Source organism: Empidonax traillii, unplaced genomic scaffold (genome assembly GCF_003031625.1).
Source record: "Empidonax traillii isolate 1590-97213 ecotype Southwest subspecies unplaced genomic scaffold, ASM303162v1 scaffold235:size1242204, whole genome shotgun sequence".
NCBI classification, from domain to species: Eukaryota; Metazoa; Chordata; class Aves; order Passeriformes; family Tyrannidae; genus Empidonax; species Empidonax traillii.
In genome coordinates, this window is record NW_020955428.1 from 652,390 (window position 1) to 676,896 (window position 24,507).

General features: G+C 37.8%; 1 protein-coding gene across 1 annotated transcript in view; it reads left to right on the forward strand.

The window, feature by feature from the left end:
- Positions 1-24,507, forward strand: part of UTRN (utrophin) — a 374,661-nt gene that overhangs the window by 156,106 nt on the left and 194,048 nt on the right. The window contains exons 49-51 of the mRNA XM_027888221.1: positions 2,061-2,266; positions 3,640-3,794; positions 9,053-9,242. Of these exons, the coding sequence (XP_027744022.1) occupies positions 2,061-2,266; positions 3,640-3,794; positions 9,053-9,242 (551 nt within the window). The remainder of the gene's footprint in view (positions 1-2,060; positions 2,267-3,639; positions 3,795-9,052; positions 9,243-24,507) is intronic.

A 24,507-nucleotide genomic window follows, 5' to 3' on the forward strand; every position in this document is an offset into this window, starting at 1 on the left:
TCTAGAACTTCCCTCCCAATTGCTGCATGGTCACTGGGAATTGAAAACACAGTCTCATTTGGAATTCTTTCCAGTCTTTTCTGCCTTTGATGTCAGAATTTTACCCTTGCCAACTTTTTCTATCAACTTACCTATTGAATGCACTCAATCCTGAGACTGGCAAGAATTAAACATTTTTTTTCTTTTTGCTGCAGACTGAAAAAAGGGTAAATACGTCAGCAGTGCAGAATGAAAGGTTAACCTGACCATTAATAAGAAAAAGTATATGAAGAAGTATTCTTTCCATAATAATAATAATATTACGTAAACATAAAATATCTGTCTATTTCAACCAAGTTGCCATTGTGGACAGCTATTTCTCAAGGCTATGTTTTTTTTCCTTCCAGCATTATGAGAAGACCCTAAGCACTTGAGGCTTTTCTCTGCAGTTCATTAGCCAGCACACAGGGTGTTAGTCTTTTTTCCACTCCTGCTGTTTTTTGCTTTTGCTGTTTTGGTGAAACTGCTGATTTCTCCCAGCAGCTGCTGGTTTCTTTTGAACATACTCTTTATCTAATATAGTAACAATTTTTTTAAATGTAAAAATCATACTGTTATTTCTGTTGGGTCACTGAAGCTTTCTTTTAAATTCTTCTTCAGCAGGAGCTACATCATGTCTGAAAATTAATCCAGAAGCTGCCTGTGCATTGAAATTGATGAATTTATATTGCACAGATTATTGCACCAGTAATATTTACTGTGACAAGTGGGCTTTGCTGCCACAGTCTTTGAGAGCTTTGTGAAACTGAACAGAATATTGCTGAATGTATTGAAGAGATTTTCTGAAGCAGATCAAGCATAATGGCATTGTATAATTGCAAAAAGTTTTAAAAAAAATATAAAATCCACTTAAATGGTTTTAACTTAAGCACAACCTTTGACATTTTTACTTTATGGGAAATTGAAGTGAGTTGAGTGTTAAGCATGTTAGTTTTCTCATAAAGTAGCATATTTACTGTTAAGATAAATACTTAGATGTCTTGCATTCTTCCTACCTCTTGTTTCTCTTAGTACAGATATACTCAAGAAATCCATCTTAGATTTTTTTTGGTTTTGCTTTTTTGCATTCATTTTTTTCACACATTCTTTTTTATCACATTCTTTAGTGATATAATTTGTTCCCTGTAACTGTCATGACAGGTAATAGGGAAAACTGTTTCCACCTCTATAGGCTTCCAAGTAATATATTTTTTTTAATGGTCTGTGAGTATTCAGGAAAAAGATATGATGTAATGCATTTCTCTACAAAGACAGATTCACTGCTTTTTGTGATGCACTGTTTTTTGGTTTAGGCCCTTTTGTTGTCTTTTTCACTGCTTGTTTATTAAAGGCTAAAGTGTGTTTATGCATCATCTAATATAACTATTTATTGAGAGTGGAATGGAATATTTGAAGGAAATGGGGTGTGATCAATAAGTTCTCTCTTCTGCTGTGTCATCTACATAAGCCTGTAGAAACCTGTGGTGGAATTAAACTGCCAAAATAGGTTGTTACTGGAGTCTTTCTACCTTGGCCAGAATTGTAGTACCCATGGCACTTGAATGCCTTCAACAGACAGTGGTCTGGAATATTTAATTCAAGGTATCCAGATCCAAACAGTATTTATTTACTTGTTTATTTGGCCTGGTTTAAATTACAGATGCACAAAGAGGACTTGCTGGTCCTATCACCCTAAAATTGTACTCCTTGGAGCCCTGCTGCTGTCATATCTCTGCAGTGCAGCTGCAGCAGATTTGCTTCCCACATGTGTATACTTAAAAAGTAAAATAATGCCTTTGAAATGTTCCAGAAATAATAGTTGTTACCTGTATGCTGACCTGCTTAAACAAGAGGAATCCAAACACATGCATTTTTCATTTGCTTCTGTAAATATGTGAACTACGTGGTGAACCAAAATATTGAATATGTAAACTACTGTATTTGAAAATGATTTATATTATTGCCTTTTGTCCCAGTAATTGTATGTATGGCTACTTGTTCGTTTGCCTCATTTTTTTCATGTTCTGTATTGTCCTGCACAGTGGAGAAGCTGAAGAACCAGTGGGACAATACCCAGCATGGCGTGGAAAGGCGGCAGCAGCAACTGAAGCATATGCTGGTGGACAGCGTGCAGTGGCATGAACAGAGGCAAGAAATGGAGCACCTCATGGAGCAGTGTGAGATCCGTCTGCGCATGCTCCTGCAGGCCCCGAAAGAGGTGCTCGCCAGACAGATTTCAGAGAGCAAAGTAAGACCATTTACGCATTTTTTTTTTCCAGACCAGATTCCTCAGTCTATGTAATGATTGTGGATTCAATTGATGAGTGAATGTACAATGTAGTCATAGCACTGTTTTGGCAATTCTGCCTCTTTTTGAGTATGATATATCCTAAATTGTCTGTATTTTTCAATATATCAGAATATATTAAAGAATCACGTTCTAGTAGGGTGACATGTGCATGTGTGTGTTTGAAAGCTTGGTTGAAATGAGTATAATGCAGCATCAAATAAATGTTACTATGCAAAAAGCTTGAACCCCAGACCAATTAAAGTTTATTGATACAAAATTTACTTCATAGAAATCTATTAACAGTAGTTTAGTAAATCTGGGAATGGACCAAGGTATTCAAAATCATCATGAATTTCACTTCTCATGGGTGTCAAGCATATTCAGTGCTCCTTTTTTTTTTTGATCCCAAACAATTTTCAATGCTTTTTATATCACAGCAAGCATGCTGCGATAAATCCTTAAATCTAGTGTCCTTTGTCCTGCTGGCTCTCAGAAAAAGGGCAGACTGTAGGTGGCACAGTATGAGAACTAAAGAAACAAATCAGCAAGGAGAGGCGTTTATTAGTGCAGTATTTAGAACAGAGCTATAATAAAGTTTAAAAAAGCATGTGGGTATGTGTAGACAGATTCAGAAAAAGACAATGAAGGGGTGCAGCTGGGTATGGAAAGAGGAAGGGGGTATTGTGAGAATTCCTTACCAATTCATAACTATTAGAATAAACAGTGAATTTGAGTGTTTTCCATTGTCTATCTCTACCTGAACAGAGGATTAGAAGAGGACTATTAGGTGTGCTTTGCTCTCTTAAGTGAAAGCAGGCCCATGCCCAAACATATAGTACAGAGGCCAAAAGATGCAACTGGATATTTATATGCAATTTTTTTTTTTCAGTTAGAAATAATCTTGAGTTCATCGTAATGTCAAGGCACATTTTAAGTATCATAACACAAAAGAATGAAATCAAATGCTGCACATTTCATTTATGCCACTTTTAGGTGCCACTTATCATAATTTAAATGTATTCATGATACACAAAATATGAAAATGTTATTGTTTCTGTTGCCAGTAAAATATAGAAGAGGATTTTTCTAACCTTTGGCGGTTCTGGCAAATACAACTTCTCCTCACCTATTAGTGTTTTGATTAGTTAATTATCAAGGCATAATATTGGTAGATTTTCTCTTTAAGATTTTTCTTAAAGTGGAAAAATATGCTCATTTTGCTTAAAAAAAAAAAAAGCCAAAACCAAGAGGCTTATAATATGATGAATGCATATTATGAAAAATACTCTGATTTTTATTTTTATCTGTCTCATTCTGGAATTGCTTTTTAGCTTTTAGTACAGGATTTGCATAGAGGTGACATCACGGTAGCAGCATTCAATGATCTTTCTAATAAATTACTTCGAGAGTATCGTGATGATGACTCAAGGAAAGTGAAGGAAACCACTGACCAAATGAACGCTTGTTGGGTTAATCTGAACCAAAGGTAATTACAATGTTTCACACTGTGTAGCAGTTTGTGTCTTAAATTTTCTTTCTGTGTATACATGTACATTGCGGTCTCTTTTCTGCTCTACTGCAGCATTTAGGGCTACTGTGCGTAATTAGTCAATTATAGTCAAGGTCTTTTGATAGTTGAAGTTCACCATGGAAGACTTCTGAGTGACTTCCCATTTATGTGATTTTTTTTTATTATTTTTTAAAGGGAAAAGAAGGTTTCTCGTGTTTAGTTTCAGGTTTGCCTTTGGCTTTTATTCTTTAAGTGTCTTTGAAGAGTTCCTCTCTTGTTCATTATGTATACTCCATGTATTTGTAGTTTGTTGCTGTCCTTTCTTTTCATAAGGCTGTAAGTATTTAGCTTGATCTTCCAATGCATTAATTCATTAGGACCTTTCATCTAATGGACACTTTCCCTGAATGGGGCTGCACTTTGGCTTCCTGACTGTGGTGCTTCCAGCACTCTTATCTAGAAAACAGTTGAGCTGTCGGAACTGAAACTTAGTTGAAACTTCTTTCTATTCATTCTCTGTTTAAGATGAATCTGTAGATATGTCTTAATGAAAATGAGGTATTTTCCTATGCATAATGTTTTTCCTACAAGGTAATCTAATCTCTGCAGAAATGCTTTTTAGTATTTGATATTGATAGACAATTGACATTGAAAATAGTGTCTGAGTCTGCAGCTTAAGACTATATGCTTTGTGGCTAAAGGGACAGAGGACAAAACTGGTCCTGTTCATGTGGGAATGGGGAAGATGATAGCCAAAGTCTGTATGTGTGTGTGAGTATATGTGCTTGTAAAAGGAGCAGCTACCTTTGTAACGGGATGTCAGTTAATGGAATGAAAATCCTAGGTAGTAAAGGTGCTGAAGTTCATGTTAGCTCTCGAGGAATGAGAGGCACAAAACTTGATAGAATTGTGGAACCGCATAATGCTTTGGATTGGAAGGGACCTTAAAGATCATCCAGTTTTAAACCTTGTGCCATGGACAGAGACACCTTTCACTAGGCCAGGTTGCTCATAGCTCCAATTAGCCTGGCCTTGAACACTTCCTGAGATAGAGCATCCACAGTTTCTCCTATGACAATGCCCCAGCAGTCTCGCAGTAAAGAATTTTTTCCTAATATCTAATCTAAACCTGCCCTGTTGAGTTTAGAGCCATTATTCCTTGTTATATCCCTACATGCCCTTGTAAAAAAGTCCCCCTCCATCTTTCCTGTAGGCCCCCTTCAGGTTGGGAAGGCTGCTATCAGGTCTCCTGAGAGCTTTCTCTTCTCCAGGCTGAACAACTCCAATTCTCTCAGTGTATATTCATAGGAGAAGTGCTCAAGACCTCAGATTATCTTTGTGGCCCTCCTCTGAATCTGTTTCAATGGGTCCATGTCCTTCTTACGAAGGAGTTGAATGCAGTACTCCAAGTGGGGTCTCATAAGAATGGATTGGAGAGGCAGAATCACCTTCCTAACCTGCTGACCACACTCCTTTGTAATCTGGGACACAGTTGGCTTTCTGGGCTACAAGTGCACATTGCTGCCAAGTCTTTCTCCTCAGTACTATTCTGAGTAAGTAGGTAATAAAGGAAGCAGAGTAGAATGTCTTTTTACCCTTCTTTGCAGAAGAATGGTGCTTCTGTCGTGTTTTGGATGTGGCAGCTTGTTTCCTAGTTAATTAGAGGGTGAAGGAAAATAGCTCCTTGTTGGATTAGTATTAACAGTAGACTACAACTCTGTAGTAGTTTCATTCACATTCAGACTTCGCAGTGTTTTGGCATAAACCTGCCCACCACTCAGAGAAGGTGACCAGGAAGAAGAACTCCTGCCTGAAAACCTCTGTTTTTGAATCTGCTTAACGTCTAGAATTGTCTAGCTATTGTGTTTTGCAACTGAAGCTCCTCAATTATCACTGTGGCTGCTGTTTTGCAGTCTGCAGCCTGGGGAAGGTGAATGTCTCTGTTTTTTAACTAGTGCATGAATGTAAAGGAGAACTCTGAGAACCAGTGGGTAGCCAGAATGGGGAGTTGCCCAACAGAACCCTATCTGAGTAGAATTAAAAGGGGGGAAGGTGCAGTGCAAGCACATTTTCAAGAGAATGAAGGCTTTTATACCTGCTTTAAATGCAAGAAATAGGAATAATAGTGACAAGCCTTACTTTTTCTAGCAGATATTGGGTCATAAAGAAGTTGTACATGGAACACACATGGCTTCTAGAAGTGCGTATCTGTATTTATAGAACAATGCTTTAACATACCAGTCTGTTACTGTAATTGGAGGTTGTGGAAGGGGTGCTTAGTAACATTACCTGGAAAAATTGCAGTCCTGAATAGCACAAGAACTTTACCAGGACGACTGTAGCCAGGGCATGTAAAGTTGAAGGAGCTTATTTTAAAACTGTTGGCATTAAGAGATTGAAGCTCCCCAGCTTGACATTGTGTAAATTGGATACTTTGCCCAGTGGCTATTTATGTTCTATTTTTATACTTTAAGGTGAAGCTATAGTCATTCTATGTGTTTGTGCTGCCTTAGTAATGGATTATACTTGCTGTTCTGTCTCAGATGTTAGTTTCTGAATTTCTTTTGATCACATACTTGTATGCATTGCAGATTTTTAGTTTAAATCTGAAAAAAGTAATTGGGTGGAACAGAAACCTGAAACAGAGCCATGGAAACTTAAATAGCAGAGTTACAACTTTCTTTTTCTTGGGCTGTCTTTGCTAATAGAATCTGTTTAGGTTTTCTCCACTACCCCTGTGTTAAGTTAGCTGCATTTGAAAACATTTCTCCAGCTGCTTTTCACATTTATTTCTTGCATCCTGGAAGGACCCTCTGTCTTTTGAGGCTGCACCAATTGTGTTAGAATTATTTGAAAATCTGAGACATCTTTTTATAGCATAGGATAGTTGTTAATCTGAAGCACAGAATTCTCTATTTTTTATTTTATGTTTGAGGCCTTTACTGGAAGGCAGTGGAAGTATTTGTATCTGCTCTGTAAGTGTTGCTTGCTACTGCTATACGTGTCCTCTTTAAAGACATACATGTAATCTCAGAACATTAGTTTTAAATCTGTATGTATTTAGTGAAAGGATTGTTTTTTAGCTTTAATACAGGTACACTACAATATATATGTAATGGGACTGTAATAGGATTTCATTCTTTCTTTGAAGTTCAGCCAAGCGGAAAGTTTGAGAAATTAAGACTTTAGGCTGAAGACAATATTCCTCAATGAATGTTATTATCTGTGAAGTTCTGACTGTCTCAATTCCCATCTAGTGCATCAGTACTTAAACTTAGAGATCTAGGTCACTTAGTGTTTCATCCTTTGGGGCTTTTCTTTTTCTTTGAAGGTCACCTTTATCACCAGTCTGTTCTTTCTGTTATCAATCCTGTTCTTCCACCTTTGGCCTTAACCCCCTGCTAGGGAAGAAAAACCCTGCAGAGGGAGAGGGTTTTGAAGTTAGAGCTCATAACTGCTTTTACTTTGTTTTTCTCACAGTTGCTTGGTGTGCTCTAATTTTATAGCTGGTGCTTGTTATCTTTTCTAGGCAATATCTGTCAAAATATTTGTAATCCCTAGCATGCTATTTATTATTTTTCTCGAGAGTGGCTGAAGCATTCCAGAGCTCCAAGTAAGAGGCAAGAATGAAGGGTTATTGCCTTCCTAGTCCTTTGAGCGTAGCCAAAATTTGGGCAAGCATGAGATTAGGAATGATTCTTAGTGTCTTATTTTGGTTAAAGTATTTATTAACAAGTGACTTAAGCTTTTAAAGTAGGGGTGACCACACAGTCTTTTTGCAAGCTGTCTCTAGAAAATTCAATTGGTTATGCTAATACTTAGGAATGTAAGGCTGGCAGAATTGGGGTTGCATGAGATTTTGTCATGGTCCTTGAAAAAAACCAGCTTTTCCTTGCATCTGTCTTTTCTGATGCACTAGTAAACCAGGATACCTCCTTTGAAATGTCATCCCGAGTGGTGCTAAACACCCACAACTTCTTTTCTAAAAGGAATATTTAAGTTCTGAAATTCACAGTTCAAAACAGAGTGATTCCTTAATACTGCTGAGCAATACTTTTGCCACAGCATGGAAAGGAGGGAAGAAAGTTGAAGTAGGTGGGAGGAGGCAGAAGACACAAGTTTGGGCCTGTCTGGAGAAACATGGAAATATCAAATACTGGGTGTTTTGGCCTTACCTTACTTGGAATTAAAGATTTACCCCTGAAATCTTACAACATGGTTAGTGCTTGATGTGAGAATGAAATTGAACTTTGTTTCTTTAGCAGCAGCATTCTAGCTAATAGCTCTGTTAGGGGTTTCTGTACAGTATGCTGGTGTGGGAAAGCTTGTTCCTTTTGTCTTGATTTTGGGAAAATGAATGCTGCAGAATAACAGCCTCCAATGGATGAAATTTAGTTTGTCATGCTTTAATTAATGTTGCTAATCAGAGCTTTTAAAATTGCTGACTATAATAGTTTTCCCTCGGTTTCATTTCAATGACAAGGGAACAGAACTGTTATGCAGAAGTGTAACGTGATTTTTTTTTTTCTAGAAGTTCATTTTGAAGTTGCTGATCAACAATATAATTAAAACATTTTAAGTTCTCTCATTACATACTAGAAAAATGCACCAACACAAACTTTTGGATGATTGAAAATTTGGGCTATATTCTGCCAGTCTATTTAGATTCAAGTATGTTGAGCATGGCTTGATTGTTACGATGGCAGTGTATTATTCTTTTCATTGGAGTGATAGTGTCAAAAGTTTTGTCTTCTAGCAGATAGAACCAGGTATTTGACTTTTCATCCCTTAGCACTCTTAAGAATTTATGTGACTGTTTCTGCTCATTGTAAAAGAGGAAACAAAAATCCCCCAAACTCTCAGTGCTTCTACTCCATGTGATTTTTGTAGTTGGGAAAAGCATTCACACTTTTCACACATGGGAATAACACTTCTACCATTTGGGGCAGCATAAGTCCATGATGTTAATACTCTAAAAGGAAAATCTAGGTTTTTAATTAATAACTTAGCTCTATGTGTCTTTTTAAAAAGGTCTGCAACTTGTATAACCAGTTCAGAACATCTGTGGGTAGCTACAGATATAAAAGCCAGAGAAACAGTGATATAAATAAAGCAACCTGTACAAATATATATTTACTAGAAATATCTTTCAGATTTCCTTTCAGTAGTTTTGTTATGATGTATGTAATGCTGTATTTTTTGGGGCAATATTCTGACAGTTGTCTTGTTTTCAGAGCTGTTGATAGGCAGAATTTCTTGGAGACAGAGCTGAAGACGGTACAGGCCTCACACAAGGATCTGGAAAGCTTCCTCAAGTGGCTTCAAGAGGCAGAGACAACAGTTAATGTTCTGGCAGATGCATCCCAGCGTGAGAACACTGCTCAGGATAGTGCCTGCATAAGGGAACTCAGAAAGCAGATGCAGGTGAGAAACTAAATAGTGTTGTTATTCGTGCTTTTTCTCAAAGGCAAAAAGGAAAAGCTATCTTCCAGGGTGGGGAAAGCAACCTATTGAAAGATGTTTAAAAAACAGTATTTTAGAAGTCAGATGTATGAAGGAAGCAGATTTTCCTTCCTAAGGTTTGAAGCACATATTTTTGTATACATCAGTGGCACTGAGGGCTCTTAAATGTCCTTGGAGAGTGACTGTTTTCAGAAGGTGCATGCTTGATTAAACCAAGTCATATGGTGTGATTATCCAACCAAACAGTTTAATCTACTTCCCTCCAAGTAAAGCCCTCCTGGGCTGCATTGTCTCCTATTTCTGCCTGCTGCTTTCCGTTTGCTCTTCCAGCAATCCAAGAAGTTGTACTTGGACTGCCTCCTCTCCCTCTCCTAGTGCCCAGCAGCTCTGCAGCTGGCTTTCCTTCTTGTACAGGCCACAGACTTGGAAACCCGAGAAAAATGACTGAGGAGTCTGACACCACTTATTAAATCTTGCACTCTGGGTTTGGAATAATGTCATCTGTGATCTAAGTGGGTTTGAACAGTTTATAATGAAAAATCTTTTTGCTTTTAGTAGTGCTGTTAATCTGAACATATCTAGGCTGAATTTAAATGAAACGAGACTGTTTGAAGTATCTGATAGCAAACTGTTCTTGTTAATCATAGTGAAGAGCACAATGTATTGTGGAAGCTTAGATCTGTTGAAGATGACGTTGCTCACCAATGTTTATATGATTCTTGTCAGTCAGGGAACTCATCTGTAGAGATGTGGTGAAATTCTGAGACTAGTCTGTAGTGGCAACACCTAGAAATTAATGTTATACTTCCTATTGGCACCCCTCCCCCCAGCTACTAATGTAGTGGAGGTGGAAGAGCTAAAACAGGGCATAGGAAGCTAGCAACGGAAGGCAGTGTTGTGTGTAAATAGACTTATTTCCATTACCTTGCACTTTGTCTAGTCAATCACACCAAGATAAAACTGCTGTTTCTTGATTTTTTTTTTTAGTTATTTTGTTGGCTCTATGCAGCTGTGAAGCACTGCGGGTATGGAAGGTTGTTTGCTATTCTTTGTCCTTCAATCTGGTTAAAATTGCCAGAGTTGTGTTGTGTGATGGGGGAGAATTGTTGGGCAAGACTTCCAGCTGTGTGGAGAAGGTCCATATCCTACTCTTGACTGTGCATGTTGTCCTGGTTTATAATCATTGAGAAGGTAGATAAAGATGCTTTGGACATAGCCTCTTATTTTTCAGCATGCCATTACCTGGTATTATCCATATTTTTCTGTGACTCTATGCTTCTACACACTGTGCATGTGAAGCATGATCACTTAACTTAGCTGTGACCTTACATTATATTCTAAGCTTTTTCTAGCTACCCTAGAAAGCATCAAAGGCTGTCATAGCATAATTACTTCCAAAATGAACTTTAACTCCTATCCTACCACCTTAACAGTCTTACTTTAAATATCACTGAAGGCCTTCATACCATGATACTGGCAAACACTCCAAAATCAGTGTTTCTGTTTTTAAATATTTGTTGAATTTCTGAAAACAAAACAAAGCTCTAATGTCTTACTGTACCTTAAAAAATCAAGCCCACTCCCTTGCAAATTCATTTCCTGTTCTTTTCATGTGGAATGGTATAAAATAACAATGGTTATTCTCTTGGTGCTTTTTTGAATATGTAAAGAAGTATTTATTTTAAATGGTTTTAAGAAGAATGCAGGGCTTGTGACTTTCTCTGCTCTGTGTGAAGGTACCTCTGCCCCTGAGGCCTGTGCATCAAGTAAAACTTTACTATGAGTTTAAGATGTGATCAATTCTAGGTAAAAATGCTGGACCTAGATAAAATATGATGAATTTTTTGTTGTTGCTGTTGTTACATGTCATACATTTTTGAAATAGGATCATCTGTTAAACTGGCATCTGTGAATGCATGGGAGGACTATAGTTCATTACATTTTGGGAGGACTATAGTTCATTACATTGTATGCTGGCAGCTCAAGCCACTCTATATGGATTCAGTCATCTGGGAACTGAAGGCTTGTTTTGTGTTCCATTCTGATATCTGAGGCTAGCAACAGTACTATGCAAATAATGCAAACTTTGAGTCTGGTAGCAATTTGTTTTTGAAAAAGAGAAAATCCATAATTGTATCGTAAGTCTTGTCCATTCATAGTCTCAGTATCTAAATGGTTCCACTCAGGTTAATGCCAAAACATTCCGGTCTGCACTGGAAAATGTTTAACAACCACTTGAAAGAGGTTAAAACCTAATTTGAAACAAGGTGCCGAAATTAAACTAGGAAATAGGAGGATGTAGTGCTGGGTCAATGTGGGAAGTCTTGTGCCTACAGATGTGAAGGTGTTCAAAATAATTTGAAAGTTTGGTTTTATTGCAAATAAAAATCAATATGACTAGTGGTGTGCAGTTTGCCTCACTGCTGAATTCAAATTTGTATAATAATTGGGAAGGACAAAAGCAGAAGTGAAAAAAAAAGCAGATGCAAACTGTGGGTTCTGTCTTATACAGAAGAGCCTTGAGCTCTTGCACAGTCGTTTCTGAATGCATTGGTGGTTTTGGACTTGTGCTGCTTCATAAGTTTCCTTAAAATGTGCTTGGTAACAGGATATCAGCTGATAATGCTAGGTTAGAGCTGTTAGGTTAAAGGAACAGACTTGTGGTGGGAGGGAAGAGTAGATGTAAGCCAGGAGCAATGACGTAGAAGGGAATGGTTCAGATGAGTGGTGGAGATGAGGAAGGCAAGTCTGGCAAGGTAGAGAATACAGATGGGAAGATTTCTATATACAGAATAGATTGAAAACTCTCTTTCCTCAAAATGATGTCATCATTGGTGCTGGACAGATCAAGAACAAAACAGAGTGCAGGTGAACAGAGTGGGTTTAAATGGGGTTTACCTGTGGAGTGGTAGAAACATTGATTCAGTCGTAAAAATAAAGATGAAAAGGTTGTCTTAGCAGAATTGGATGGGAAGAGTATTTAAGTGTCCTGTATGCAGAACCTGCACCTTGCATCGATCACACTGGTAGGCGAGTGCCTTAGAAGAGGCAAACCAGTGTATAATGCACTAAGCTCTGCATTATTTTGGATTATATGAACTTGTCAGGATAGCTGTTGCCTCCCTAGTGTGCTGATTGACGTGCTTGAAATGTGTACGTACCTCTTCATGTGGCAAATGCACATTAGATAATATGACTTGTGGTGACTTACCACTTACTGTGTTGATAATGGCCTCCCTGAACCTTTGCTATAGCAGCCCCTCTGATACATGTGTAAAGTAGATTCATCATAGCACCTTTGGAAGCAATAAGGAGTAGATGGCTCTGGTTACACTGCCCTATGATCACACCTAAGGATGTGTTGCCTGTATTGCGTTGTGGGTGTGTCACTGGTAGCAAAACACTTCCATGCTCTTGAGAGTCCTGCTGTCACCCTTAGATGACTTAAATTAGCTCAGTTGGTTAGAGCATGGTGTTAATAACACCATTGTCATGGGTCTGGTACAAACCATGCACTTAGGAAATGGACTCAAAGATCCTTGTGGGTCCCTTCCAACTCAGAATACTTGGTGGTTCTGATAAGAAATAATTCTGCTTTATCATGGGAGAAACATCAAAATTATGTTAGCTCTTTGGATTCAAGGATGATCAGAGAAAGGGATGATAATGCAACTGTATGCTTTTACTTTGTCAAAATCCTATTCTTTCTTGTCTGAAGTCATTCAGGACAATATTTAATTGGAAATGGCTCCTGAAAAACATTGCTTCTTTCTGGTGCAAGTGATAATCCTTTGAGATCCCTTTTACTAAATCAGCCTTAAGAGAGTTTTCATAGAGGTTTCATAGAAAAGAGGTTTAACCCCTGCGTTTTTTCCTTTTGTATTGGGTAATCTAGTTTTGAGAAACGCCTGTGTGATTTATTATTCTTTAATGTATGGCTGATATAATTAGGGCAGGTATCCCTGTGCTCCTCTCTCAAGATTTATAACACAATCTGTTATTCACTCACTCTACAGCTCTGCCAGAGCTGCATTCAGTCTGAGAACGAGAGCATCCTTTTCCAGAGTGAGGGAGCAAATGCTCAGTCTGCTGACAGAAAGCAGCTACTAGGGAAAAACAACTGTTGTGATACACTGGAGCCGTCTTCCTGAAGGAATTCTTTTTTTGTTCCTGCAGCTTTCAGGCTTAAATTAATAACCTTTTTCTGGCTATTTAGTGCACTCCTGAACAGTGGCAGACGCTCGGCTGCTCAACTTCATCTTCCCTCTGCAAAAGCAGAGCTGAGCAGTACCGGTTAGAAGAACCTGTGAAGGCTGTTATTTTTTTTTTTTGCATTTGTTTTTTGGGGTTATTTTTGGAGACAAACTTATGCTATATCAATCTCCTTTGCCTTTGAAACGTATAAAGCCTGTAGCTTGCAAAAGCAGTCCTGGAAGAGAGCATGCTCAGAAAGCTGGCAAATCATTGTCCAGTGACCGGGAGGAAATGATAGTTGCTCTTCATTTATAATGCAAATTCTGAGGTGTCTTCAGAAGTGTGGCAAACTTAAAATGATGGCTGTGGTGAGAACCTCTCTGCAGAAAGTTGTGGTGTTGTTGCATCGTTTACAGAGGATGGCAGTTTCTTCTCCCCGCTACCAGAAGCTTTGTAAGGTAAGAAATGTAAGCCCTAAATCTCGAGTGTGTGTAATGCTAACTCTGTTGTCTTTAGGAGATAAAAAGAAAAGAAAGTAAGCATGGGATGAGTGTCAAAAGTATCTAGGCTATCTAGTGTGTTTTTAAGCCTGCCATGCTCCTGTGTGTGTTTTGTTAAAGAATGCAATAAAAGAAAAAAAACAACCAAGACCCTTCTGTTTGTCGGAGTGATATTTAAAAAAAAAAAAGTGTTCTTTTGCTCACCATGTAAGTGTCTGGAAGCAAACTGTTATGATCAGTGATACGTTTTTTACAAAAATACTACCACTTCTTTTCCATGGGAGTTACTTAATTCTTGGTAAATGTGATACTTTAACTCCTGTGTACCCATTATGTAGAATAGCTGTGTTTTTCCATCCCCAGTGGTTTTTTTCTTTTGAGCTTTATGAAACTTTTAATTAGAAATGAGTTCAGCAGACTAATATACCATTAATTTCTGAATTCACCTATGAAGTTCTTTCAGAATAAAAGAAATCAGGGAAAGTTGCAGGAAAAGCATGTTGACATAGGCTAGCACTAATTGGTATTTTTGATGGTACCTATTTTGGTGGCTGTTTCTACTTCCACCAAGACTGTGTTTATATTTTGTTTTTTTCTACAGGTTCAGTAGTTCTGAACCTTAGTACTGTGGTGATGATCTAGAATACCTAGTAAAATTCACTTTTTAAAGTACTTTGATTGCTCATGAGATTAAAATAAAAAAAATAATGAATTTCAAACTGGTCTGCAGAGTCCATGAATTAATACTGCTGCAGTGTTGGTGCCTCTGTGGTCATACTGGGATATTATTATTAAACTTTAATATAGGGATCCTGTTTTGAAACTTTGGAAAACTATAAAATTTGAGAGGTCTTCATCTGTGTATATACTGATGTAACCTAATAGAAATTGTTTGTCTGCCTTTTGACTTGTTTTTCTATTTTTACTGCTTATGATATTTTAAAACTGCTTGTGTTTTTTGAGGAAAATGTCTGTGTTTTGCATCCAAGGGGTGTGAGAACCAAAGTGCACGATCATGTCTTGTTCTGATGATAAAGCAAAGCCACTATAACTCATCATACTTGCTTCAATCTCAAATGTGCTTTCATAGAAAAATTAAATCAAATTAAAGAGATCCCATCTCTATAGCAGGGTTTGGAAGTAAGGAATGAGCATCATCAGGTTCATAATAATGAAGCTTGTAGAGTAAGTTCTGGCATATGGGAAAAAACATTGTCTTCAAATGGCTGTTTTAGTGTTCTTCTGTTTACAAAGCTGTACTAAGAGCTGTATCTTCATTATGAAGAATGATAGTAGTTTGTGTACATACAAGCTATTTTAACAAACATTCCTCAGATGTTCTTGTCTATCAGATCTGCCATTAAACAGCCTGTTTGGTTTTGTGAATAAAGCAAATGTTTATTTATTTAATGTAAAGACATGGGTTATAATTGCCTATTTAGTCACATTTTTGTGTATAAAATTGTTTGTAAAATGTTTGTCAAACAACTATTTAGTGACTCTTACAGTAATAATTATTTGCTAATTAGCCTGAGAGCCTAGTATACGCTTGCATACTTAATTTGTTGAGTTTTTACTACCCTTTGGGTAGATTTAAAATTTTCTAAAAGGCTGTTATTAAAATACATTTTCTGATTGAGAACCCATGCAGTGATAGCCTTGGGAATTACACATTGCTTGAAATTACACACTGTAAGTCTTTCTGCTTGTTAAAAAGTCATGTAGATTAGTGTTTTCAGATGTCTGTGCTTAGTTTACTGAAAGTAGAATTGTTAGTCTGCCTGTAGAGTTAAATCAGACACTACTGATTGGGGGGGAAATGAAAAGAAATGGTTTACAATCCCAGTCACTTCCAGCAGGTGTCAATGTAAGGCAATGATATATGGAAGTCTGGTGATGGAAATGTTAATGCTTAGATGAGAAAATGTATGGAAATTACTAAAAGCAACCATGACAGCATGTCAGGAAGGATTTCTTGTAGTGCTCTGTATACTCCTGTCTTTGGAATGTCAGAAGTTTGTACATGTCATGTGAACTCACTGGATACACTAATATAGTTCAGATCTGCTGAGGAGAAACTATTTACTGTAGAGTATATGAATTATTGTGTTGTGTCAAGGGTAGATGCTTCATGAAGTAGCATCTAAATGTTTCATGTGAAGTGTTCTCTGAAGCATAACAGAGGGCCAGTGAAATAAACATTTTAAAAGTGCCAATGAAATATTTAAGACAAATTCTTGAAGTTTAATGTTTGTTTTAAACTGTATTGTTTATAAAAAAATAAGCAAGGCTTTATTATTGAACTGTACTGGAGAAACTCATAATGGTTCCCCTTAGCAGCCTCACATAGAGTAGCACTCAGCATTCATAGTTTTCTTTTTGCAAATTTCTTTAAAGCAGAAACAAAAATAAACACTTTGACGTGTTACAGCATTGTTAAAAAATAGGAAATCCAAAGTTTGGGATATTTCTTATGTTGCTGTATTTTCTTTCAGTAATTTCTTTGTAGCAAGGTGAGTTCTGCCAGATAGTCCTTTTTACTACTATTGCTATTTGATTCTTTTACACTGAAATTAGTGGCACACCAGGACAAAATGTCTGTGCTTAGCATTGTGTTGTCAATATGTAATAACTTTTGCTGTATTGTTTTTAGCAGCTTTGTTTCATAACTGTTTTGTAAGATTTTGATGCTGACAATGAAAGCCAGAAAACTGTGGTATAGGCTGCCATGTGCTATGAGTTCTTGTGATTGCCCTTAAAGAATATCTTTTATTGTAGTTACATACAACTAGCTAGACTGGAATGAATTTAGAACAAAAAAGATACAAGGTACAAATTGGTAGATCTCTTCATAGAGGCCAGAGCTACAGTATTACTTATGAAAGTGAAGTATAGAAAGTTTCATAGTTTTATAACTTCCCTGACAGAAGTGACAGAATAGTGCATTTCTGTCAGACAACTAAATCTTTACTTTGAAATATGTATCCTGCTTGTGGACTTGGACTGTGATATTTTTGAAACACATTCAGGGACAGGACCATTCATCCGCTGGAAAACAGGCTGAGGAACATAGCTAGTAGCTGAGATAGTATTTTCTCATTTTTGTCTCACTTTTCTGATGAATCGTGGAAAAGAACCCTCTTTAAATATAAATAATTATTCAACCCCCTTCATATAAAATCTTTAATCCAACATGAGTCTTCACTCTTGAGGTGATACGTAGTAACTTAGGCGGGTTTCTAACTACCTCAGCTGTGAAGAGGAGTGCTGCATCAGAAATACATGTGGTCCTTTTTAAAGAATACGTAAAATACAATTTTATCATTTTATGCTGATGTTTTGTTTTGTTTGTGTTTTGTTTTTGGTGTTTTTATTTATTTATTTTTTATGGCTAGTGTTACATTTATAAAACTGCAGGAATTTGAAAGCACAGCAAATGCTGGGGTCAGAATCCTTTTTTTTTTTTGCTGTGATACTGGTGGTGCATTCCAAAAGACATTTACATTATGGTGAATTTTGAGAGTCGCAACAAAGTCTCTGTTCCTGTGGAATTTTGAAAAAATGTGAAGGTCATGAGGGTAGGGCAAAAAAAAAAGCATGGAAGGCTATGTTGAGAAATGGATCAGTCAATCCTGGTTCAAATGAATTCTACAAAGTTAAATTTTCTAATGTTTGCTTGACTTCAAATTGGTTTAGAAAATAAATCCTTGGCAATTGATCACATTCAGGTGTAAAATACAGATAATCAGATGTGGATGAGGAGGAGCAGCAACATAGTACATTCATTGGACAGAAGAAGTGAGAACAAAAGTTAATTTTGGAAACATGTCCTGAAGTAGGCTACTGTATTAAGCAGGTTGTTGGTTGGAAAATGAAGCAGTGTCTCTGTCGTCAAAAGCATTGCTAAATTATGCAGACAGTTTCTTTTTTTAGATGAGAAAGTTAAGTCCAGACTGCTTGATATGGTTCTGGTTGTATAGGGACATTCTAATTAGATTTTGATCTACAAAAAAAAAACCTTATGGAGGGAGGAGTCCAGACTCAAAGGGAGCCTTGGATAATAATGACTATGACCTACTGTAATATAATGAGGCTAAAAGTGCACTGATGAAAGCAAAGTGGCTCTTTTGAAACAGGAGATTCAGCAAAGAGTGATCAGCCTCATGAGTTTAGAATTTACCATTTTTGAAAACAAGTGAGAAGTGTAACTGGTAACCACCCCACCTCCCAACACCAACACCATGTTTATATTGGAAATGATTGTAGAGTTGAAAGAACTGTAGATTGATTGTAGAAATGAATGAAGGCGTGATTTCATGAGATAGCCTATGTGCAGGGGTGGGATGGAACATGATTAGGATGTTTATGCAGACCAGGGTTAACATACAGCTAAATGAAGGGCAACAAGGTAGCATGGTGGTGTTCAGTGACTGAGAGGATAAGAAATCCGTGTTTGGAGAAAAGTATTTAAGAATGCACATCAGTCAATGGTCATTTAAAATGAATGAAACAGGCATCATATCTTTTTGGATATAGCTTTAAAGTTGTAAAGCTGAAAACCTGTGGGAGAATACTTGAAATTATAGGCATCTGGAAGTCTTGGGAGATGGAAATTGATTTGCTTCCGGACTTTATTGTAGAATAATTTCAGCAAGTACAGAAAATTTTTAATAGCTTTAAAAAAAAGAGGTAGGTAAAGGTTGGAAATGACTATTCAGTGAGTCAAAAAAAGACATGAAAACTAGAAATTTGGACAATAAATTAAATTCTGGTTGGAAATACAATAGATACATTAGATTCAGTTCTCCATTACTATCAAATTATGCCTTTGTATGCAGTCTATCAGTGACAGACAAGGACAATTAGGGGCTTAAGCAAGGTATCATTTGTTAACTTTTAGCATGTTATTTATCGATTGATCCCCTGTGGAGGGACCTGGAAAAGAAGATCAGTGGGATTTTGGAGGGATATTTTCATATTTTGATAGGCCTGAGAGGTGTGAGATCCTGAGAACTACCATCCTCTTCCTAAGGATAGTGTAAGTTGGTTCAGGTGCAAATTCTGGTTGTGATTGGAGGTGGAGTGTAAAAGAATGAGGAGAATTTTAAGGAGAAACAACTTGTAGGTGAAGTACTGGTAAGACCTTCTAGTGAGATTTAGGAACTTATTAAGTGTCTTTGCCCAAGAACTCATGTCTCTCTAGTCCTTAAAGAAAAGATTTTAGTAAGGCCCCAAGCAGTGGTTTACTTGAGTGAAAAATTTCCAAGCATAAAAGAAGACAGGGATTTTGAAGAGCAGTTATGGCTTTTAAGAGGGGCACCCAACCTGATTGCTTTGTGTGAGAAAGCTGTTTCTATGTCTTTGAATATGGGGAAAGCAGCACTGTTCTCTGGTCATGATTTTAGAAAGGCTTTTGACATAGTCTCTCACAGTCCAACTGGGGATATATGGACAAGGTAGATGGGCCAAAAGGTAGGAAGATAACTGTCTGGACCATTTGTGTTCCTCAAGGGTTGGAACTGAGAATGGTACTGTTTAGCATTGTTATGAATCCAAAGAGTGAGGCAGAGTGCACCTTCAGCAGGTTTGTGAATGATGTTAGACTATGGAGGAACAGTTCTGTTCCTATTACTTGGGGCCCCAAGTGGGAGGAATGGGCTGACAGGAACCCCATAAAGTTAAAAAAAAAAAAAGGGGAGGGATGGCAAAAAGACCCCAAAGCAAATTCTTGCACCTGAGAAGGAGTAACCCAATGCATTAGTACCAGCTGTGTGAGAGGGATCATAACCAGATAGGGAGCAGTGTTTATTTTTGTCTACTTAGATTCAGGAGGTCATGCCTAGACTACCATTGGTTGGTTTCAGGCCCACAGTTTGAGACTGGGAAGAGTGTGGCGCTTGGAGGCTGGATCACATGATTTAGGAGTCAAGGTGCGGGGGAACTAACTTCAGTTAGTTTGGAGAAGAGAATGCTCCAGGGATTTCCAGCTGCTGTCACTACCTGCATGCTGGGTTGTTATTATAAAAGATGGAGCCTGTCTTCCCTGTGGAAGGAAAGACGTGATGGGAACAAACTGCAGCATGAGAGTTGGGTGTAAGGCTACAACAAGCGTAGCTGAGCACTGGATTAGGCTGCCCAAAGAGGCTGTTTTATTTCCACCTCTAGAGGTATTAACAGTTGTAGTGGATAAGACCCTTAGCAGCCAGACCTGTCTTTGAAATTGGTTCCTGGAGTTGGCAGGAGGTTTGACCTCAAGAGATCTTTCCAACTCCATTTTTCTGTGATTCTCTGTGCTAGTGCCCTGTTAGCTTATGAGTGAAGAGTAAAATAGTCAAAACGGCAGCAGTTTTCAGCTGTGACTGAGTTGCCCCCTTCCTGTCAAAATGAACTTCACGTTTTTATCCCATGTGAAAAATTCTTACAACTCTGCTGAATTTTGATCTAAATCTGCTCTACAGCCACAGTATGTATTCATTTGCAAGTCCTTTTGCTGTACTCCAGTGTCAGTATTAACAATGCAGTACAGTCAGGCATTTGGTGCATATCTGAATTTTGTGCCTGTGATGAGAAGGTGTTTTAATACAGCGTAAAACTTTTCAGCTAACATTCCCCTCACTCTTGCATTTTCAGATGATGTTTTCAGAACTCAAACAGAAGACAGAAAGGTTGTGCACATCTTAAATGAGGAGGCTGACCTAAATATAACCACTTTGTTGTCTCATTGGTCTAATTAGGATCAGTGCCAATAAAACTGTATAATAAATGGTTGCGTTATTGTAACCCCTTTTAAAAAGAAGTCTGTGCTCTCCAGTATTCTATGTATCAAGTTTCTCTAGAAATAAAATTATTTCTTTAAGGTGAGAAGGAAAAACAAAATGGGAGAGAACATAAAGCTTCATAATTGCATTGTTCTTAAGTGCTGAGCCAATCATTCCTATTTGCAAGCAAAATGCAGCTTAATAGAAGATAAGAATAAAATAGAATTTCAGTAGTATTGTGGAAGAGAGGAAAGGAGAGAGGAGATGGGAGAAATATTTCGGGGCATGCTTTTAGAATCCTCTTACATATATTTAAAGGTGAGTCTGATTTTTGAGCTGAAAATATTTTGCTATTGCAGCAAAAAAGAAAATGAATCTAAAATATGGAGTAGTTCTATGAAAGCATAAATGTAGGATTAAGGTGAAAATTGACTTCCATGAACTTCACGTGTTTACAGGAGCTGGATCAATATTTGATATGAGACGCTCTTACCATAGTATTTTACCACAGTGCTTTTTGATTGCTGACATTTTTTGGAGAGCAATTTTTTCCCTTCTTTCCCCTAGGGCTTTATTACCCTGCCCACATTCATGGAGTCGTGAAGCAGTGGTTGCCTAAAACAGCATAGTGCTTCACCAGTTTGTGTCTAGAGAACTGACAGTTTTTCTTGTCTTCTTTAGACAGATCATTTGAGCTTATTTTTAAGAAACCTGCACTCACTATGAGGCTGGAAAAATAGTGCTGTTTGAAGAGGTCTTGTCACTGTTAGTCATCAGGGACTCTGGAAGAGTTCTATCCTCCTTTTTGCCTTCCCCTCTGTTTTTAATCAAGACAAACTGCTACGAGACATCATGTTCCGGAGTTGCCCTGCAAGCTTCCTATTTCATATCCACTGCTTGCAGACCTGTGTGGTGCTCTGGCTGCCCTGTGATGTTTTTGCACTGGGTACTCCTGATAAATGTTAGTGTAAAAGATTGTATTTCAAAGCAGAAGTAACTTGCTCAGTCCTGCTTAGTTGGGTAATTTAATGTGGGTGAAAGATGTCGGTATTGTTTCTAATAATTGATTCCTGTGTTGCCTGACAGAAAGGAATTCTTCATAGTCATAGGGTAACTATATTTACTGGTGGTTTATTGTTTAGGGTAAATATGATAGATGCTGCAAATGAAATGAAGAATTGAAATGCTGATCAACTCAAGTTGTACCAGGGGAGGTTTAGATGAGGTATTAGGAAAAAAATTCTTCACTGAAAGGATGATCAGGCATTGGAACAAGCTGCACAGAAAAGTGGTGGACCTAGAATCCCTGGAAATATTGAAAACGTGTAGATGGGTCGTGTAGGGACGTGGTTTAGTGCTGGGTTGCTGGTTGGCCTTGAAGATCTTAGAGGTCTTTTCCAATCTTGATGATTCTATAAATGCTCCACAGTTGCTGATGAGCCCTGTATCTATGGGTGCAGTGCTGTGCTAGTAGGGAAAGTGTTGGCTTCTCTGCACTGGTGTTTCGGATTTCTGACTGGAAGAAAGCATCCTTTCTGGGGAGATGGGGAGACTTTGCTTTTCAGTGCTTGCTCAATTCTTGGCATTTTGGCTGAGGATGCTGATCAATTAGTGCTAATTGTGCTGGGTTTTGGGATGTGGTCCTAGAACAGTCATCTGAGGTCGCTGCTTTCTGTCACCTGCCATATTTGGACTCAGTCTGAATGATGCTTTTTGCTTTCCTTTTTTTTTTTTTTTTTTTTCCTTTCAAGAGGGAATGCATTATTAATCCTGAAATAATCACTCACCCTTCATGTTCAAATTCGTATGTTGTGTATCAAATACCGTAAATCTTTTGGTTAATATTCTCTTATTTTCTGCTACAAAGAGAAGTATTCCTCTGCTGCAAGTTTGACCACTGCAAAATGGTTGAAAAAAATGTCTTTCTCTTCTTTCTGTTACTGAAAGCAAATTTTAGATTTCAGAGTCTAAGTCAAAGCTACTTACTTTATGTTTGGAATCCTTGGGCTCCTCTGAGAAGAATGGAAGCATGATAAAAGTTACAGATTATGCAAAATCCCCTCCTCCCCATTTAGTATTTCTTTACTAGCAAGCACAGCAATTTCCTCTTTTGGAAGAGGGGTAAATGGGGCAAGAAAGCAAAAAGAAAAGCCTATTAATGGAATTTTACTTCTTTGCTATTACTTGCATCAGGAGTTAAAAGGAGTCGCTCAGCTATTTCAGTGAAATAGTTATATATCTGTTTGCAGACCATTACCTTTCACTTCATGTGGCCCAACAGTGTAATGATAAATTAGCTCTGAATTTCTTTCTGTACTTTTCAGTAAGAAGAATAGAGTCTTAAATGATTCACCTGTTATCTGTAGGCAGATAACTTAGCCAAATAGCCAAGTTGTGGAAGACTTTCATCCCTTAGAATGTTGTTTCCTCAATGTTAAGGATACTTATAAATAAAAATAAGAGAGGCGTTTGGGAGGGTTTTATTAAAGAATTTGGATCTGAATATGAGCAAAAACATGAACCCCCAAACCAGCCCATGGATTTTGTGATTGTGGAAAAGTCTTTGGAAATTGTGATCAGGTTCTGAGGACAGTAGCAGGCTTTATCCTGCTTGTAAAAACCTCCTATTTAAACTATCACTCAATAAGATGTTTGAGTGGAAAAATCTAAATGATAGCCTAGTTTTCTGTACTTCAGGAGTGCTTTTCCTTGTCTAAAGCAGCCTCATAAATTGAAGGTACTAGATGAATGTTATTTTCAGCCATGGATTAAGGTTGATTCAGTAAAGGAAAAGTGTCAGAGGGAATAGCATTGTAAAAACTTAGAGCTTGACTTTATTTTGGCATTGCTGGTAAGTGAGTGCAATAGGAGGGTAGAACTGTAACCTGCTTGTGTAATATGATGACCAGTTGAGCTTGTCTGTGGCTACTAACCTGTTCCTATGCCGTAAAAGAGAATATTCATTTGGGAACAAAAGCAGTTGTTGGTACACATGCTGATCTGTAGATGGTAATAGTGAGCAGTAGTGCATTTCAGTGGAACGATCTTGTGTGTGGCTGAAGAGCAACTAATTTTTCCGTGCATTTATAATGAGCCTTTGACTTTACGTTAACAAGTAATCTGTTCATACAAGAAGAAACATGGAAGAATAGTTGTGTGGAGTAAGAAGTAAAGAATAGAAAATGTGAAAACCAAAATAAAATAGCTTTGGTTAATCTGTGGTAAATATCATAGAATCATGGAATGGGTTGGATTGGAAGGGACTTTAGAGATCATCCAGTTCCACTACGTACTGCCATGGGCAGGGACACCTTCCATTAGACCAGGTTATTCAAAGCCCCATCCAACCTGACCTTGAACACTTTCAGGGATGGGGCTTCCACAGCTTCTCTGGGCAACCTGTACCAGTGCCTCACCACCCTCATAGTAAAGAATTTCTTCCTAACATATGATCAAAATATCTCCTCTTTTAATTTAAAACCATTCCCCTTGGACCTGTCAATATCTTCCCATGTAGAAAGTCACTCTCCCTCTTTTTCATAAGCTTCCTTTAAGTACTGAAAAGCCACAATGAAGTCTCTGTGGACCCTTCACTTCTCCACGCTGAACAACCTCAATTTCTCAACCTGTCTTCATAGAAGAGGTGTTCCAGCAACCTGACTGTCTTTGTGTTCCTCCTCTGGACCTGCTCCAACAGGTCCACTTGCTGAGGACTCTAGACCTGGATTCTGGACTCCAGACCCGGTCTCTTGAGGGCAGAGAAGAGGGGGAAAA